The 17967-nt window shown below is 41.4% G+C and overlaps 1 protein-coding gene across 1 annotated transcript in view; it reads left to right on the plus strand.

Moving 5' to 3' along the window:
- The first annotated feature begins 4933 nt into the window (after positions 1–4933).
- The window catches only part of GSR (glutathione-disulfide reductase), a 30558-nt gene continuing 17524 nt past the window's right edge, over positions 4934–17967 (plus strand). The window contains exons 1-3 of the mRNA XM_042451362.1: positions 4934–5207; positions 14813–14839; positions 16056–16144. Of these exons, the coding sequence (XP_042307296.1) occupies positions 4980–5207; positions 14813–14839; positions 16056–16144 (344 nt within the window). The 5' untranslated portion in view covers positions 4934–4979. The remainder of the gene's footprint in view (positions 5208–14812; positions 14840–16055; positions 16145–17967) is intronic.

The following is a 17967-nucleotide window of genomic DNA, read 5'->3' on the forward strand; positions in this document are numbered from 1 at the left end:
AAAGTATAAATTTACCTTGATGTTCCATTTTTTATTAGGGATACCATTTTTCTATGTCATTATACTTAATGGGACTTGAGCATACACGGATTTGTTTTACACGGGGATCTTGGAACCAAACTATAACAAGGATCCACTGTATTATCAGAAGTGCTGAACACTATGCTTTCAAATAGCCAGAGTACTTTTGATAACTCCTTTAAAGTTTGAACTGCGGTAAACTCAAAACTAGATTCAGATCCTACTGACATGGAAGCCAGTGGCTGCATCAATGTAGTCTGGAGTGGTTATTTCATATGCAAATAATGTATGATGGGAGAAGCCCCCTATCTGCAAATGTGAGCAAACTGATGTGTGTGATTTAGAAGAAGCAAAGGACATATGCTGAGGTAGGAGGCCTGAGCTCCCACATTTTCTTGCACAGCACCAGCTAAGCTGGGGTCCAATCCTGAAAAAGGATATTGGTTCTCTCCATGCCCAGCAGCCTGCTGCCAACTTTTACTATCCTAGCTGACACAGATGATCAGATGCTAGAGGTAAAGAATGGGAAGATAGAATTGAAATCCAAAGAATATCTTCATGAAATGGGATGGGATATTGGATGGTTTACCTACAGGCAAATAACAGAAAGATTCAAAATGGACTCAAAAATATATGGTTTTGATCAAATGTGATTTGGGGAAAACAAACTAATTGGCAAAATCTACAAAACCCTACTTGAATTTGATACTGAAGAGATTTACATAAAGCAACAAATGTTAATTTGGGCAAGGAACACTGGGCACCCCATACAACTTGATCAATGGGAAAAGGTCTGGCTGAAGGGTTACATACAGTTTCCCAAAGCTTAAGAGAAAACTTTTATAAATTGTTTTTCCGATGGTACCTATCGCCTGATAAAATTTCTAAAATGTACAAGAATGGCAACCCCACATGCTGGAAATGCAAAAACGAACACGGCTCATTTTATCATTGCTGGTGGTCAAAGGATTCAGGTCAAAGGATACTGGAAGATGATTAATGATACAATTTGTGAGATACTAGAAGAAAAGATCCAACTTAAACCTGAATTTTACTTATTAGGGATGTTCGATGAGACATTAGAAAGGAAATACGGTAAAGTTTTATATTGTATGGTTTCGTTGGCTCGCATTTGTTTAGCACAAAGATGGAAAAGTGACATTACCCCAACAAAAGAAGATTGGCTAATAAAGCTTTATGAAGGGATGGAAATGGATAAACTCACTCAAATGTTAAGGAACAGCTCGGAGGACAGATTTTCAGAAGAATGAAGAAAATTAATACCGGTAATTTTTTTAAAGCCTATTGGGGAAAGACTGCAGTCCTCAATGTACAATAAAATAAATAAATAGCTGCACTTCATATTTAGAGACAAATCTTACTGGAACGCTTTACTATAATAAGAAAGTACAAGTATTCAATATTTTACCTCTATCGGAGGGAAAGATAGGAAGTCAAATTTCAGATTAAATCGAGTGAGTGTTAAAGATGGAATCTGATGAAGCCTCACTATGCAAACGCATTAGATTTCTTTTCTGCACTCAGGTTACTCATAGATGGCAATTCCAGTATAGAGCACTGAAAGGAAAGGAAACAGTTGTGACAGAAGCAAGTGGCAACGTTAAAAGGATCTCTTTATATTGTGGTATCATATACATAGTCTTACCTGGTGGGGTAACTCAGTGTTCCTCAATTCCATTGGCATCCTCCGAAGCAGGACCATGCAAAAGCCTTATGTCTTCTTTTTCGCACTCAGTTTACTCATAGATGGCAGTTCCAATATATAATAGCTCGTGGTCTATCTCTGGACTCACACTTACCTCACATATCTGAGAAAGCAAGTTGAAGTCTATGAAAGCTCATAGTCTATCTCTGGACGCTTCACTCACCTCAAACATCTTACAAAGCAGGCTCTAGTCTATAAAAGCTCATCGTGTATCCAGGGAGGTAGCCAGGGGGGGGGGGTTCTTGGGGTCTGGACCCCCCCTTCCATTAGAAAAATGGTGTGTGCTGCTGCACCACTGCATCCAAGCTCCATTATAATGGTGGCACTTAGTCTGGACCCCCCCTTCCTAAAATCCTAGCTACGTCCCTGGTGTATCTCTTGACGCTCCACTCACCTCACACATCTTAGAAAGCAGGCTCAAGTATATGAAAGCTCATGGTCTGTCTCTGGACTCTCCACTCACCTCAAGCACCTGAAGAAACAAGCTCATATGCCTTTAAGCTCCGTCCCCCGGCCCATTCTTATCCTGTTCATGACAGTGATCACGTGAAAACCTTTCATAACATAGCACTGATCCTGTCATTATCCTTTCATTGAAGCATCATTGCATTAATGTGAACTAATTAATGTGCAGATGTGCATCTGGTGCCATCCGTCATTGTAGGGAGAGATGCAGGCCCAGCTTCATCAGGCCTACCCTGCACTAAGAAGCAGAGCCCTTCCTCCCGTCCATCTGGTGCCATCCATCCATGGAGGCAGAGATGCAGCAGGCCCAGCTCCATCAGGCCTGGCCTAGATTAAGAAGCAAATCCCTCCTTCCAGTCCATCTTCCTTGGTCCAGGCCTCAGGAGAGAACAGCTGAACTTGATGCCCTTTCCCCAGCACCATTCCCTTCTCCTTTTGTGTCCTGTCTTTTTAGATGGTAAGCCTGAGGGCAGGGAACCATCTAATTAACAATAATAATAATTGTAAGATGCTCTGAAAGCCTTTAGGGCTGAAGGGGTATAAATACCATAAATAAATAAATAAAAATGATGACAGAACAATGACAGGATCAGTGCAACGTCATCTGAAAGTCTTTCCCGTGATCGCTGTCACTCCTGTTTTCCGGACGGGATGACGCACAATGTTGCCTGATACTGATACTCCTTCCTGTGATCACACATGAAGAACAGGACAGGGATGGGACAATGACGCCCCGTCCCCCATGCGATAATCCCATGGTTTGTCTCTGGACTCTCCACTCCACTCCACCTCATGCATCTGAGGAAGTAGGTCTAAATCTAAAACTCATGGTCTGCCTCTGGACTCTCCATCTTATGCATCTGAAAAGGAAGTAGGCCCAAATCTATCAAAGCTCCAGCTACCAAGTTCTCTTTGTCAGTTAGGCTCAGAGGTGCTATGAGCTCCAATTTTAGCACCTTTAACACCTTTGAAGGGCACTTAAAAGGCCAAGTTTCTGCCAGGGGAGGAGCTCATAGTCCCTTCTCTGAGACATTAGCAACTGATTAGTAGCAACCGGTGAGGATTTTGTTTTTAGAATGTTATATTAATTTAGTATTTTAGCATTTTATAGCATCACATTTCATCGTTCATTTTTGATTGTCTATGTTTGATGTACCACCCTTTGGTGAAAAGGATGTTATAAATGAACGTTTTTATTACTTTCTTGTTGCTGTTTGTGAAAAGGGCATTAATAATAAATGTTGTTGTTTGGTGAAAAGGGCATTATAAATGAATGTTCCTATTTTGTTGTTGTTGTTTTTTTTGGTGAAAAGGGCTTGTAGTTTCTATAAATGTTCCTATTTTGTTGTTTGGTGGAAAAGACACTGAAAATAAATGTTTTGTTGCCGTTTGGTGAAAAGGGCTTTATAAATAAACATCATTATTGTTAATGTTTTGTTTGTTGTTTGGTGAAAAGAGCATTAAAAACAAATGGTACTTTGCTGTTGTTTGGTGAAGAGGGCGTTATAAGTAAACGTGTTGTTTCTATTTTGTTGTTGCTTGCTGTTGCTGATGTTTGGCATAATGGGCCATATAAATAAACATGGTTGATGTGTTGCTGTTTGGTGAAAAAGCCATGATTAAAAAACGTTGTTGTTGTAGTAGCTCTGTTGTCATATGGTGAAAAGGGCAATGATGTTGCTTTGAAGTTTGGTGGAAAGGAGCATTATAAGTAAAGGCTGATTTGTGGTAAAGGCATTACTGTACAAACAAATGCTGCTTTATAGTTTTTTGTGGTTTTTCGGGCTAAGTGGCCATGTTCTAGAAGAGTTTATTCCTGACGTTTCGCCAGCAGCTGTGGCTTGCATCTTCAGAGAACTGTATGTATGTATATATACACACACACACCTCTTTTCCATGGCAGCATTCTCTGAAGATGCCAGCCACAGATGCTGGCAAAATGTCAGGAGTAAACTCTTCCAGAACATGGCCTCATAGCCCAAAAACCCATAAAAAACTATGGATGCCGGCCATGAAGGCCTTCGACTTCACAAATGCTGCTAAAATGGTGCTAAATGGTGCTAAAAATGAACGTTGCTGTAGTTGTTGCATCTGCTGCTTTTGTTGTTATAATTAGTACTATAGTCGTGGATTTGCTGTTGTTGTTATTAGTAGTAGTAATAAGTTTGCTGTTGTATGATTAGTAGTGGAGTTGTTGTTAGTAGTGGATTTGCTGTTGTTGGTAGTAGTACTAGTAGTGGATCTGCTGTTATTATTAGTAGTGGATTTGCGGTTGTTGTTGTTCTTAGTAGTAATAAGCTTGCTGTTGTATTAGTAGTAGTGCTGTTGTTAGTAGTGGATTTGCTGTTGTTGTTAGTAGTAGTACTAGTAGTGGATCTGCTGTTGTTATTCTTAGTAGTGGATTTGCGGTTGTTGTTATTAGTAATAAGTTTGCTGTTGTATGATTAGTTGTAGTGGAATTGTTGTTGTTGTTAGTAGTGGATTTGCTGTTGTTGGTGGTAGTAGTAGTGGATCTGCTGTTGTTGTTATTATTAGTACTGTAGTGGATTTGTTGTTGTTGTTGTTGTTACTAGTAGTGGCGGATTTTCTGGTTCTGCTGCGCCTGAGGCCTACCCAGCCTGGGCCGTTAGGCCTGGCTCCTCTCTTTGCTGAGGGTGAGGCAGAAAAGGCGGGCCTCCTCCTCCTCCACTCAGTCCTTCTTCCCTTTTGTTTCCTGACCCTTCCCTGCTTGCGGCCTCAGGGCAGGGAGCGGCAACAGGAGGCGGGGATGCGGCGGCGACTACTATTGCCCGGCCCGCGGTTCCTCTTCTGGGCCTCCTCCTGCTGCTGCTCAGCCTTCGCCATGGCCCAGCTCCGTGCCTCTTCCTCCTCGGCCGCCTCCTTCGACTACCTCGTCTTGGGGGGCGGCTCGGGAGGCCTGGCCAGCGCTCGCAGGGCGGCCGAGTTGGGCGCCAGGGCGGCCGTGGTGGAAAAGGGGGCCCTCGGGGGAACCTGCGTGAGTTCCGCCCGGGAAACTGAAGGGGAAGGGGATTCGAGGGAAGGAGAGGAGAGGGCCGCCTCTGGGGAAGATGGCCGCCGCCGGGGAGAATGGTTGCCATGGCCACCCTGGCACTGCGCTCAGGGTTGCTGTGTGACCCTTGTTGTTGCTGTTGCTGCTGTTGTTGTGTGACTTCAAGTTGTTTTTGACATAGGGAGACCCTAAGGGGAACCTGTCATGGGGATTTCTTGGCATGTTTCTTCAGAGGCTGAGAGAGTGTGACTCGCTTGAGGTTGCTATGTGTCCCTTGTTGTTGTTGTGGTTGTTGTTGTTGTGTGACTTCAAGTCCTTTCTGACTTAGAGAAATCCTATCATAGAGATTTCTTGACATGTTTCTTCAGAGGATTTTTTTTTTTTTGCCCTGGCCATCCTCTGAGGCTGAGAGAGTGTGACTTGCTTGAGGTTGCTTGTTGTTTGCCTTCAGGTTGCTCTTGGCTTATAGCAAACCTTAAGGGGAATCTATCATGGGGATTTCTTGGCATGTTTCTTCAGACCCCCCTCTGATGTTTGAAGGCAAACAAGCAGCAACCTCAGGCAAGTCACACTCTCTCAGCCTCACAGGATGGCCACGGCAAGCCCCCCTCTCAAGAAACATGCCACAAAAAACCCTCTGACAGATTAACCTTAGGGTCGCCCTAAGTCAAAAACAAGTAGAAGGCACACAGCAGTAACATGGCCATCCTCTGAGGCTGAGAGAGTGTGACTTCTTGATATTTGTTGGAAGTCAAACTCAGCAAAATCCTCAAGGTCTAACAAGTTCCTCACTTGCCTGGAAGACAATTTCATGGTCCAAAAGGTGGAAGAGGCAACAAGGGGGTCAGCTATTTTAGATCTGATCCTAACCAACAAGGATGACTTGGTTAATGGGGTGCAAGTGGTGGAAGTGACCATGTTCTCCTGGAGTTTGTAATACAGTGGAAAGGAGAAGCCAGGCATAGTCAGACACGCATCCTAGACTTTAGGAGAGCGGATTTCAGTAAACTTAGAGAAGTATTGAGGGCAATTCCATGGTCAGAAATACTAAAAGATAAAGGAGTTCAGGAAGGATGGGACTTTCTCAAAAGGGAGATACTGAAGGCACAATTTCAAACAGTTCCAGTGAGAAAGAAAAATGGGAGGTGTCTCAAGAAACCAGGATGGATGACTAAGGAACTTTCAACCGAGCTAAGTTTGAAACGGAACATGTATAAGAAATGGAAAAGGGAGTAAATCACCAAGGAGAAATTCAAACAAATAGCGAGCATTTGTAGGGGTAAGGTCAGAAAAGCTAAACCACAGAATGAGTTCAGGCTTGCTAGAGAAGTTAAGAACAATAAAAAGGGCTTTTGGGGGTATGTCTGTTGCAAAAGGAAGCAAGAAATGGTAGGGTCACTATGTGGAGAAGATGACACAATGCTAACAGGGAACATAGAAAAGGCAGAATTACTCAACACCTTCTTTGCTTCTGTCTTCTCAGAAAAGAAAAAAGGTGCTGCTCAATAAGGAAAATGGAGCAGAGGACATAGGGAAAATAAAGTAATAAGTAATAAATACGTAAAGAGGTGCTACAGAAATACCTTGTTATTCCAAATGAATATAAGTCTCCGGGACCAGATGAACTCCATCCAAGGGTATTAAAAGAACTGGCAAATGAAATATCGGAGCCATTGGCAATAAGCTTTGAGAACTCCTGGAGAACAGGAGAAGTCCCAGCAGATGAGGAGGGCAAATGTTGTCCCTATCTTCAAAAAGGGGGGGGGGGAAGATCCCAACAATTACCGTCCAGTTAGTCTGATATCAATACCAGACAATACTAGATTATACATCTAGAAAGCAATGCCATAATCACAAAAAGTCAACATGGGTTTCAGAGAAACAAGTCACGCCAGACTAGTCTGATCTCTTTTTCTGATAAAATACCAGCTTGGTAGATAGATGACTTGGATGAAGGAATAGGGAACATGCTTATCAAATTTGCAGATGATACCAAATTAGGAGGAATAGCTAATACCCCAGAGGACAGGATCAAAATTCAAAATGACCTTAATATATTAGAAAGCTGGCCCAAAGCTAACAAAATGAACTTCAACTGAGAAAAATGTAAGATACTGCATTCCGGTAGGAAAAAAATGAAATGCATATAGATATAGGATGGGGCTTAAGGAGACTACATGTCAAAGGGATCTAGGAGTCCAAGTGACCACAAGTTGAACATGATTTAACAGTGTGATGCAGCTAACAAGGCCAACGCGATTTTAGGCTGCATCAATAGAAGTATGGTGTCTAGATTAAGGGAAATAATAGTGTCACTGTATTCTGCTCTGGTCAGGCCCCACCTGGAATAGTGTGTCCAGTTCTGGGCTCCACAATTCAAAAAGGACGTTGAGAAACTGGAGTGTGTCCAAAGGAGGGCGAGTAAAATGGTGAAGGGTCTGGAAACCATGCCCTATGAAGAACGACTGAGGGAGTTGAGGACGTTTAGCCTGGAAAAGAAAAGGTTAAGATGTGATATTGTAGCCCTTTTTAAATATCTGAAGGGATGTCACATTGCGGAAGGAACAAGCTTATTTTCTGCTGTTCCATAGACTAAAACATGTAACAATGGCTGCAAGCTACAGGAGAAGAGATTCCACCTCAATAATAAAGGAACTTCCTGACAGTAAGTGCTGTTCGACAGTGGAGCACACTCACTCAAGGAGTGGTAGAGTCTCCACCTTTGGATGGCCATCTGTCAGGGATGCTTTGATTGTGAGTTCCTGCATGGCAGGGGTTGGACTGGATGGTCCTTGTGGTCTCTTCCAACTCTGTGATTCTATAACTTGCCAGAAGCTGCTTGTTGTTGCTTTGTCTTCACATCCTTTACGACTTATGGTGACCCTAAGGCAAAGCTATAATAGTTTTTTTCTTGGGATGTTTCTTCAAAGGGGGTTTGCCATAGCCATCCTCTGAGGCTGAGAGATTGTCACTTGCCTGGGATTGCTTGTTATTTTATGTGCCTTCAAGTCCTTTCTGACTTAGGGTGACCGTGTCACAGTGAAGTTTCTTCAGAGGGGGTTTGCCATGGCTATGCTGTGAGGCTGAAAGAGTTGTGAATTGTATTAGGCTGCTTGTTGTTGTTGTTGTTGTTGTTGGATGCCTTCGCGTCCTTTCCAACTCATGGCGACCCTAAGGTCACAAACCTTGCCCAGGGTCACTCAGTTTGTTTCCTCGGCTGAGCCAGGATTCGAATCCTGCTCTCCAGAGATGTAGTCCAACATTCAAATCACTACGCCACACTGGCTCAAAAATACAACTTGGGATTCAAACTCCTGTGAACAGGGTCACAAAGACCACGGTCTTAACTGCTAGGCCAACCAAACTAACTAATAATATGGTAATAGAGGTCCCTCCTCCTTCTGCCCATGTGGTATTGGGTGGCAAGCATTTTAAAGACCAGGAAATACAATTTAAATTATATTAGAAACAGCATGGTGTGGTGGTTTTGAGTTTTGGACTATGACTGGAGAACAGGGTTTGAGTCTCAGCTCAGCCATGAAACCTATTGGATGACCCTGGGCATGTCACACTCTCTCAACCTCCTCAGGGGAAGGCAATGGTAGGCCTCCTCTGAACAAACTTTGCCGAGAAATCCCCATGATAGGTCCACATTAGGGTAGCTATTAGTTGGGAATTGCTTGAAGGCACACAACAACAACATGCAAAGTTGACCTTTGAATGGCAGGGCTTAGGATGGGTAGGTTTTTGTACCTGCACCCCTGTACATCTCAGGCTGCATCTGCACTGTAGAAATACTGCAGTTTGACACCACTTTAACTGCCCTGACTCAATTCTGTAGACTCCTGGGATTTATAGTTTGTTATGGCAACAGAGCTCTTGCAAAGGTAAGGTGAAATATCTCACAAAACTAAAGATCCCAGAATTCCATAGTATTGAGCCATGACAGTTAAAGCGCTGTCAAACAGCATTAATTCTGCAGTGTGGATCCATCCTTAATTAACAAAGTAGATGTGTTCGTAGATAGAGAAATCTTGTACCACCTTTGAGACTAACTGCAAGAAAGAAATTGGCAGCATGAGCTTTCATAGACTTCAGTCTACTTCCTCAGATGCATTTGGTGGAGTGGAAGCCAGGTGTATGTATATATATATATATATGCCATTAGCATGTGAGGATGTCATTACAAATAACAGTTCCTTTGTGAATGGAAATGAAGTTGTGTATGGAAATGAAAATGTGTTCGTTTGACATTACCTCTTTAGAAGAAAATTTGGTTTGTTGTTGTTACCCACCCTCAAGTCGATTTCGATTCATGATGTGCCTTTAGATGAGACATCTCCAAGACTCCCTGTCTTCCATTGCTCTGCTTAGATCCTGTAATTTCAGGTCCTTAACCTCCTTGGAGTCTATCCATCTAGGATGTGGCCTCTCTCTCTTTTGACTATCTTCAAACTTTCCTAGCATTATTGTCTTTTTAGATGAGTCATGCCTTCTCATGACGTGGGCAAAGTACAACAGCCTTAGTTTAGTCATCTTGGCTTCCAGAGAGATTTCTGGTTTGATATGTTCAAGGACCCATTTATTTGACTTTTTAGCTGTCCATGGCAGCACTCTTCTCCAGCACCACATCTCAAATGAATGGATTTTCTTCCTACCTTCTTTCTTCACTGTCCAGCTCTCACATCCATACATGGCAATAGAGAATACAACGGCTTGTATGATTCTGACTTTTGTGTTCAGCTGTATATCCTTGCATTTGAAGATGTGTTCTAGTTCTTTCATAGCTGCTTTCCCCATTCTTAATCTTCTTATTTCTTGACTACAGTCCCCTCTCCAATCAATGTTTGATCCAAGGTACAGTATTAGAATTCTTTTGCTATTTCTATTTCCTCGTTGTCTAGACTGAATTTGTGTAGATTTTCCATGGTCATTTTGTTTTCTTTATGTTCAACAATAAGCTTGCCTTTTGCACTTGATCTTCCTTAGTAGTTGCTCTAGGTCTGTGAGGTTTTTTGCTAGTATTATGATGTCATCTGCATATCTTAGATTGTTGATGTTCATCCCTCCTATCTTTACTCTCCTTGTTTCTGAGTCTACACCTGCTCTTCGTATGACATTTTCTGCATACAAGTTGGATAGATAGGGTGATAAAAAGCATCCTTGCCTGACCCCTTTGCCAATTGGGAACCATTCAGTGTCTCCATGTTCTGTTCTGACAGTGGCCTTTTGTCCTGAGTACAGATTCCTCATCAAGAGTATGAAATGTAGTGGTGTTCCCATGTCTTTAAGGGTGTTCCATAGCATGATTTTTGCAGTTGAAGACTTTGCTATAGTCTATAAATCACATGCTGATTTTCTTTTGGAATTCCTTAGTGTGCTACATTAGCCACCGAATGTATGGTATCGGAGGCAAAAATAAAATGGAGAGCCTAAAGGAAAAGAAGAGCAGCCCAACATGCTCCACCAAACATTTTCTTAAATATTAAACAGAATGTATTTGTGGAATAAAACAACCAAGCCTTTCTTAAGTAAACAAAAGCATTTTGAACCTTCTGGAGACTGCTTGAAGGCTTCTTCCAAAATGAATCCAAGAATGATGTTTTCTTTCACCAGGCCCCACTTTTCTTTCAGTGTTCATTTTGGTGTCCAAACGTAGAGAGGCATACTTGTAAAAACATGCTGGTGCAGCACGGTGTAAAACACAATTGAACAAAAGACGGCTGTTCTTGAAAAAAGGGCAGAAAACAGGTCAGAGTACATGGGTCTAAAATTGGATTTGTCATTAAGTGGTATGGAGCATCCACCCAAAGTGGCAGATTTTGAGTTCCATTAAAGAGCAGCAAGTCATTAGTAGTTTAATTTATTGTAAGTGGGTGATGAAGGGGACAGAGGTACAAGGAGATTTTTCTTCCAGTGGTCCAAAAATTGAGGGGCTTGCAATGATTCTTTGTCAATGACTTTGTTCTCAAGGTGAAAGCAAGGGGTTGTTCACACTGTAAAAATAATTCAGGATGAATCCAGGTTAAATCTCCGTTGTTCACACACATCCTGAATGCACCCAATTTGAGGGGTGTGTGCCAAAAACACACTTAATCCAGGATAATTGATATCGGGTCCCTCCCCCCAAGTTTTTTTTAAAATCTGCATCATTGGTAGTGTGAATAACCAATGAGAATAGACCAGAATAATCCCAGGATAAAACACTTCATACAGTATTTGAAAAGTTATTGCATTGTCAATTCCATGTTTATTCAAGTGCTTGGATGTGTGAGCAACCAAACTCGCATGTGGTTCCATAGTGTGAATAACAAATCCAGAATGCATGAGAGAGATGATTCGCAGCACTAAAAAAACGTCAATGTCTCAATGACCCCTGAGAGTCAGGAACCATTTGCAAAAAGAAACCCTGCTGTCCTAGAATATCACTGCTAATGGAGGGCTATTCACGCCACAACAGAAGGCTCAATCAGCTGTACATTCCTAAATATGACATTATAGGCATAGTAGGGGCACTATGATAATGGTTGCCAGTGAGAGCCAGTGTGGCATAGTGGTTTGAGTGTTGCACTGTGACTCTGAAGATCAGGGTACAATGCCCTGCTCGAGCATAAAAACCCACTGGGCGAGCTTGGGCAAGTCACACTCTCTCTGCCTCAGAGGATGACAATGGCAAACCTCCTCTGAAGATACTTGCCAAGAAAACCCTATGATAGAGTCATCTTAGAGTTGCCATGAGTAAAGAAATAACATGGAGGCATACAACATCAACAAATGGTTGCACTTTTTCTAGAACAGACAAAATCTGCTGGGTCTGAACAGCCTGTTCCTCCAATGCCTGACTTTCTTTTTTAAATATAATAAATTATTATTATTATTATTATTATTATTATTATTATTATTTTAAATTGTAACGTACAATATTAAAAATCAAACAGCAAAACAACTAAACATAGTACTATGAACAAACCCCAAATAAACCTAATTATCTGAAAATAATCTACAAAACCTAATCCCCCACATCCTGCCACTTAACTAACCTAAACATAAACTAAATCAGACTAAACAAAATAACAACATATAAACATAAACAACATACATATAAACAAAATAATTACCTATCTAAAATTGAACTTCGTACCCTCCCATCCCAGGAAATTTAAAGCAAAATATAGTGAACTGGGAGAGCCAGCATGCCCTAGTGGTTTGAGTGTTGGACTGTGACTCTGCAGATCAAGGTTCAATTCTCCGTTGGGCCATGAAATCCATGGGGCAACCTTGGGCAAGTCACACTCTCTCAGCCTCAGGGGAAGACAATGGCAAACCTCCTCTGAACAAATCTTGCCAAAGAAAACCCTATGATAGGGTCGCCATGAGTTGGAAACAACTTGAAGGCACACAACATTAACATAATGAACTCTTCTAATATACTTTTCTACTGCAAACTCACTTCTGTTTTAGTATTCCAAACATCTAAAATGTTCAGGCATCCCATTCTGCAAGCATAATCTTCTTTTCTTTTCCAGGTAAAGTAAAAAAGACTCCCACTCTTTTAAAAAGCTGGCCAATGAATGCCCTTATGGCTGCAATACTTGTGGCCATTTGCCTCCTGCTGCCATTGCCTGTTGTGGGCCTGGCGTCATTAGGCAAGCCTAGCGCACCAAAAAAATTGTGATCTATAGTTCCTTCTCTTTGTAAAACTCAGAGGTGGATACTTGGGCAGTTCTCCACTTAGGTGCTGCCAAGGATGATACCTGTATAACTTTTTAAAAAATGATTCTAATTCAACAGAAAAATACCATATCTTTGCTGGTCAATGACCGAATAAACTTTTACATACATACCATATCTATACATAGCAATATTTCTTACTTGGTGCAAAAAATAATATGAAGAAAAAAGAAAAGTTGAATTATATCGATAATATATCTTCAAGCAGTTTTTTCTAATATAAAACCTTGAATATGTTTTAATAAAATTCTAAACAAATTATTTACTTTCTTGTTTTTGTTGATTATTTCAATATTAACTCATAATTCTTCATTATCTCCCAGTCTTATTACCAAGGTGGTCCTTGCATATGCTATCTGTACCTGTTTTTGATTAGAACGATTAGAAGTCTTATTGACCACTCCTGTTTTTAATAAATCCGTTAACTCTGTCCCGGTTCCTTTTGCATTTCAAATCATTGTGTTATTAAAACCCTTAAATCAATAAATTATTTTACACCATTACCAGATAAATATTTTTAAATAATATTACTCACAGCTATCCATTATACTTTGCCTTTCACCAGGGGATGGTTACTTTTAAAAAAATAAGAGTTAAAATACAGTACTAACATTGACCCGTAAATAAGTCATCTCTGGTTTTCTGGGTCAATTTTTTGACTAAAATTTCTAGACCTATATATGAGTATATACAGTAATATTTGCTTATCAAGCAGACCCAGCTCCATCAGGGATAGCCTGAAGGGAGAGGCTCCTCCCTCCTTAACTGTCATCTTAGCCTGAGAGGGAGCGATCAGGCAGACCCAGGTCCACCAGGGATAGCCTGAAGGGAGAGGCTCCTCCCTCCTTATCTGTTATCTTGGTCTGAGAGGCAGCGATCAGGCAGACCCAGCTCCACCAGGGCTAGCCTGAAGGGAGAGGCTCCTCCCTCCTTAACTGTCATCTTGGCCTGAGAGGGAGCGATCAGGCAGACCCAGCTCAACCAGGGCTAGCCTGAAGGAAGAGGCTCCTCCCTTCTTAACTGTCATCTTCCGGCCTGAGAGGAAGCGATCAGGCTGACCCAGCTCCATCAGGGCTAACCTGAAGGAAGAGGCTCCTCCCTCCTTAACTGTCATCTTCCGGCCTGGGAGGGAGCGATCAGGCAGACCCAGCCTTATCAGGGCTAGCCTGAAGGAAGAGGCTCCTCCCTCCTTAACTGTCATCTTCCGGCCTGAGAGGGAGTGATCAGGCAGACCCAGCTCCACCAGGGATAGCCTGAAGGAAGAGGCTCCTCCCTCTTTAACTGTCATCTTATGACCTCCTATTCCCCTCTAGCTATGCTCTGACTGTGTGGGGGAGAGGCTTCCGTACCCTAATGAAGTTGTGAGCTATACTGGTGGTGGTATAATAGCTACTGGCAGGGCCTCCCATGCCAGATAGGTCACAACCGAAGGGTCTGACTAAGAGTGCCAAAGGGCAGGATGGGCTCTCTAGCCTTATGGCAACCATCCTAGGAGAAGGAATACTCTAATCCCAAACCCCGGGCAGATGGTGCTCGTCTAACCCTGTAAGGTCAACCATCTGAGAGAAGGAAACTAACCAAACCTACGACCCGAGTACCTCACTGCCACCATCCATGCTTGTCAACGCCTCAGCATTCGAATCTCGGGTTTAAAGGGTGAGGCTGGTTCTGTGCACACTGCGCTCCACCAGAAAAATCCATTGCACAGGCTGGAAGGATACATCCAATGTCATCAACACGCTTGTAGAAAGCAAGGATGGGTCCTTCCTGCATCTTAGTTCGCGAAGTAAAATCACAACAACATTTGCTTATCCTAGAATGGCTGATATTCAATACTTATCCCTTTTTTTCTTTTATAGGTGAATGTTGGATGTGTGCCTAAAAAGGTAAGCAAAACAAAATCCTTTTGTGACAATCTAAATGTGTTTGTGTGTATTCATCTACTTTTTAAAAATTGTTGCTTGGGTAGTGAAAATTCACTGGACTCTAATAACTATACCACCCCCCCTAAAGAGCTAAATATTCCCCAGCCTTGGCACAGGGGAAGTAAACTCACCAAATCTGCTTCTATGGTGTTTGTTTGTGTTAGTTTGTCTCTATCCCTATAAAACAAATGTTTAAAGAGACTATTGTTATTTGACTCTGGCTTGCAAGGAGTGAAAGAAATTTACTAGATTGCAAAAACTGCCTACCTGGTCACTCACCTGTAAGTTTGCATCACTGTTAGTTTGTGTTAGTTGGTTCTGGTATGCTGCTTGTCCAGAAGAAACTGCTATTCTTCATTCTTTTCATTGGCTAACTTCAGACTCTTCTAATACGTACAGTTCTGACCAGTCATGCTGACCTATGTGCAGTAAAAATTCTTTGTGTATTGTGTGCCGTGAACTTGCTTCTGATTTGTGGCAACCCTAAGGTGCCCCACTCAGTCATTAGATTCCTTGTAAAGGCCATCAGATACATTCCAGTGCTTAGATCTTGCCTGTCAGGCATGGAACAACATCCTATAATGCTATGGTTCTTTGTCTTTAATCCTCCAGATGTTTTGGACTGCTAATCCAGAACTCCCCATCATTGGCCATGCTGGCTGTAGTCCTGGAAGTTGAAATGCAAAATATCTAGAAGACCAAAGGTTGAGAATAACTGCTACAATGCATGTTGACCTTTGAAACTAACGGCATGAAAGACGTTGTAGTATAAGCTTTTGTAGTCCTAGGTCCAAAACACACTGCAGAAATAATCCAGTTTGGGACTGTTTTAACTGCCCTGGCTCAGTGCTAGGGAATTCTGGGAATTGTAGTTTATTGTGGCAGTAGAACCCCTTGACAGAGAGGGCTAAATGTCTCACAAAACTACAATTCCCAGAATTCCCTAGCATTGAGCCAGGATAGTTAAAACAGTCTCAAACTGGATTTTTTCTGCAGTGTATTTTGGTCTTTTGCCTATTTCCTCAGATGAATTTTTAGGATCTTCATACACTACATACCTCTCTCCCTGTACTAAGTGCTTCGCCCAGTTTGTTTTGATAACAAAATGATTAGTTTTATTTAGTTTTTCATTTATTAAGATATATTAAATCCTTGATGTCTGCTTCCCCTCCAACAGGTGATGTGGAATACTGCTGTCCACTCTGAATTCATCCATGATCATTTAGATTATGGTTTTGAAATACCCAGTGTAGCATTTAACTGGAGGTAAGTCAGGTGAAAATCTGGAATACTTCATGTAAGTATGAACCATATGTTAATAACAAACCAAACAGTTTGATGGATGTTACAGTGGCAGTGGAAGAACACTAAATGGATAACTTTGTTTCCCTTTTAATGGCTGTGCATTATGATCCCAGGAAAGCTGCATTATTTGCAAGTACTGTACTGTATTTCAGACATTGTTTGTTGACTGAAAGGTCTTGCTTTGACATTGTGAGACACTTCTGAACTCAGGCTATGCTGGTGGCCTCATTCTTAACTTTTTGCAAGAACCAGCGGTGGTTTCAGAGGTCCAAAACACACTGCAAAAATAATGTAGTTTGAGACCATTTTAACTGCCCTGGCTCAGTGCTAGGGGATCCTTGGATTTGTAGTTGTGGCACCAGAGATCTCTGACAGCAAAGGCCAAGTATCTCACAAAACTACAGTTCTCAGAATTCCCTAGCATTGAGCCAGAGCAGTTAAAGCAGTGTCAAACTGGGTTATTTTTGCAGTGTGTTTTGGCATAGAGTCAACTTATTGGAGCAGCGCTCACATTACGAAAATTGAGACAGCAAGTATTAATGTAAAAGCTAGTTGAATGGCAATGATGGCCAAGAATTTGTAACAGTAGTGTTTCCTCTGATCAGTGATTTCTGCAGTGTGCACTTACAATTGTGGGATCCCTAGGCAACACGCTGTGCAGGGACCAGAACGCTTGGGCCTGTAAAGACTTTACAGTGCACCTATATTTAGAGATATCAAGGTCCAGAAAAAAATGGGGGGAAACTCCTATTTTTTCCTAGAGCTTTCTTCCCCTTGAGAAACAGAAGAAATGGATTATCAGAAATTGTCTTTTAGTGTGATGAATAAATGTTTAAGACAAGGTTTTCACATTTTTACTGACTCCCAAATCATTCCTAAAAATGATGTAAGAGGAAAACCTTTATGTAATACTATGTACACATGTCAGGTTGTTACTGTGGCTGATTTTGATTTCCTTTTCTCATGTTTTTTTTTATGTGTGTTTTATGTCTGTCTTCTTCACACGATGGAAAATTAGTGTAGACAAAATCATTTTCTTTGTTTTACTAATGTCAATGGTTTCTTCTGTCTTTCTTTTGCCAGCTCTTGCTAAATTGGCAAAACAAAAAAAGGATCCTTGTACTTCAGTTGTTCTTTACAGTTCCATTTGTAAAAAATAAAAAAATAAATTATTTTTGTAATAATTTTGAGAATATGCTGTTCTTGTAATATATCAAACATGATAATTTTGTCTGCCCAAGTTTTATATATAATTCATTTTATGTTTCTAACATAGTAACAAAGTGATTTTTAAACTCTAATACTGCATTTCCCCAAACAATTTTCTTTGCCCGGTGGGGGAGGGGGGGGTTTGACAGAAAAAAGCAGAGATTTTCCCATAGCTTCAAAATTTCTGGAAATTTTGCATTTTTAACTACAGTATATAGAAATGTACTCCTGCCATTGGTGCTATATCTCTTTGTTTAGAAAGCACTGATTTAGACACAGCAAATAGTAGTGCCGCAGCAAGTGTGAAATGGTCTTAAATGTTTGGCTTTTTAGCATATGGGCAGATTTCTGTGCTGTAAAATAGTGATGCCATGGTCCTTTTCTCTGTCCTCTTCTCTTTTTACTGCTCAAAAACTCAGCTGTTTAGATACTATGATAGGAAGCTACCTACAGCAGATTTGCCATAGCATCAAAATTGGCAAACTGTAGCAAAGACACATGTGATGAATGGGTGTATCTACTGGCAAATTATAATAAGATTGTTCCACTGAAATATACAGAATGATTCACAGAGC

The sequence above is a fragment of the Sceloporus undulatus genome, chromosome 2 (genome assembly GCF_019175285.1).
Source record: "Sceloporus undulatus isolate JIND9_A2432 ecotype Alabama chromosome 2, SceUnd_v1.1, whole genome shotgun sequence".
NCBI lineage: Eukaryota > Metazoa > Chordata > Lepidosauria > Squamata > Phrynosomatidae > Sceloporus > Sceloporus undulatus.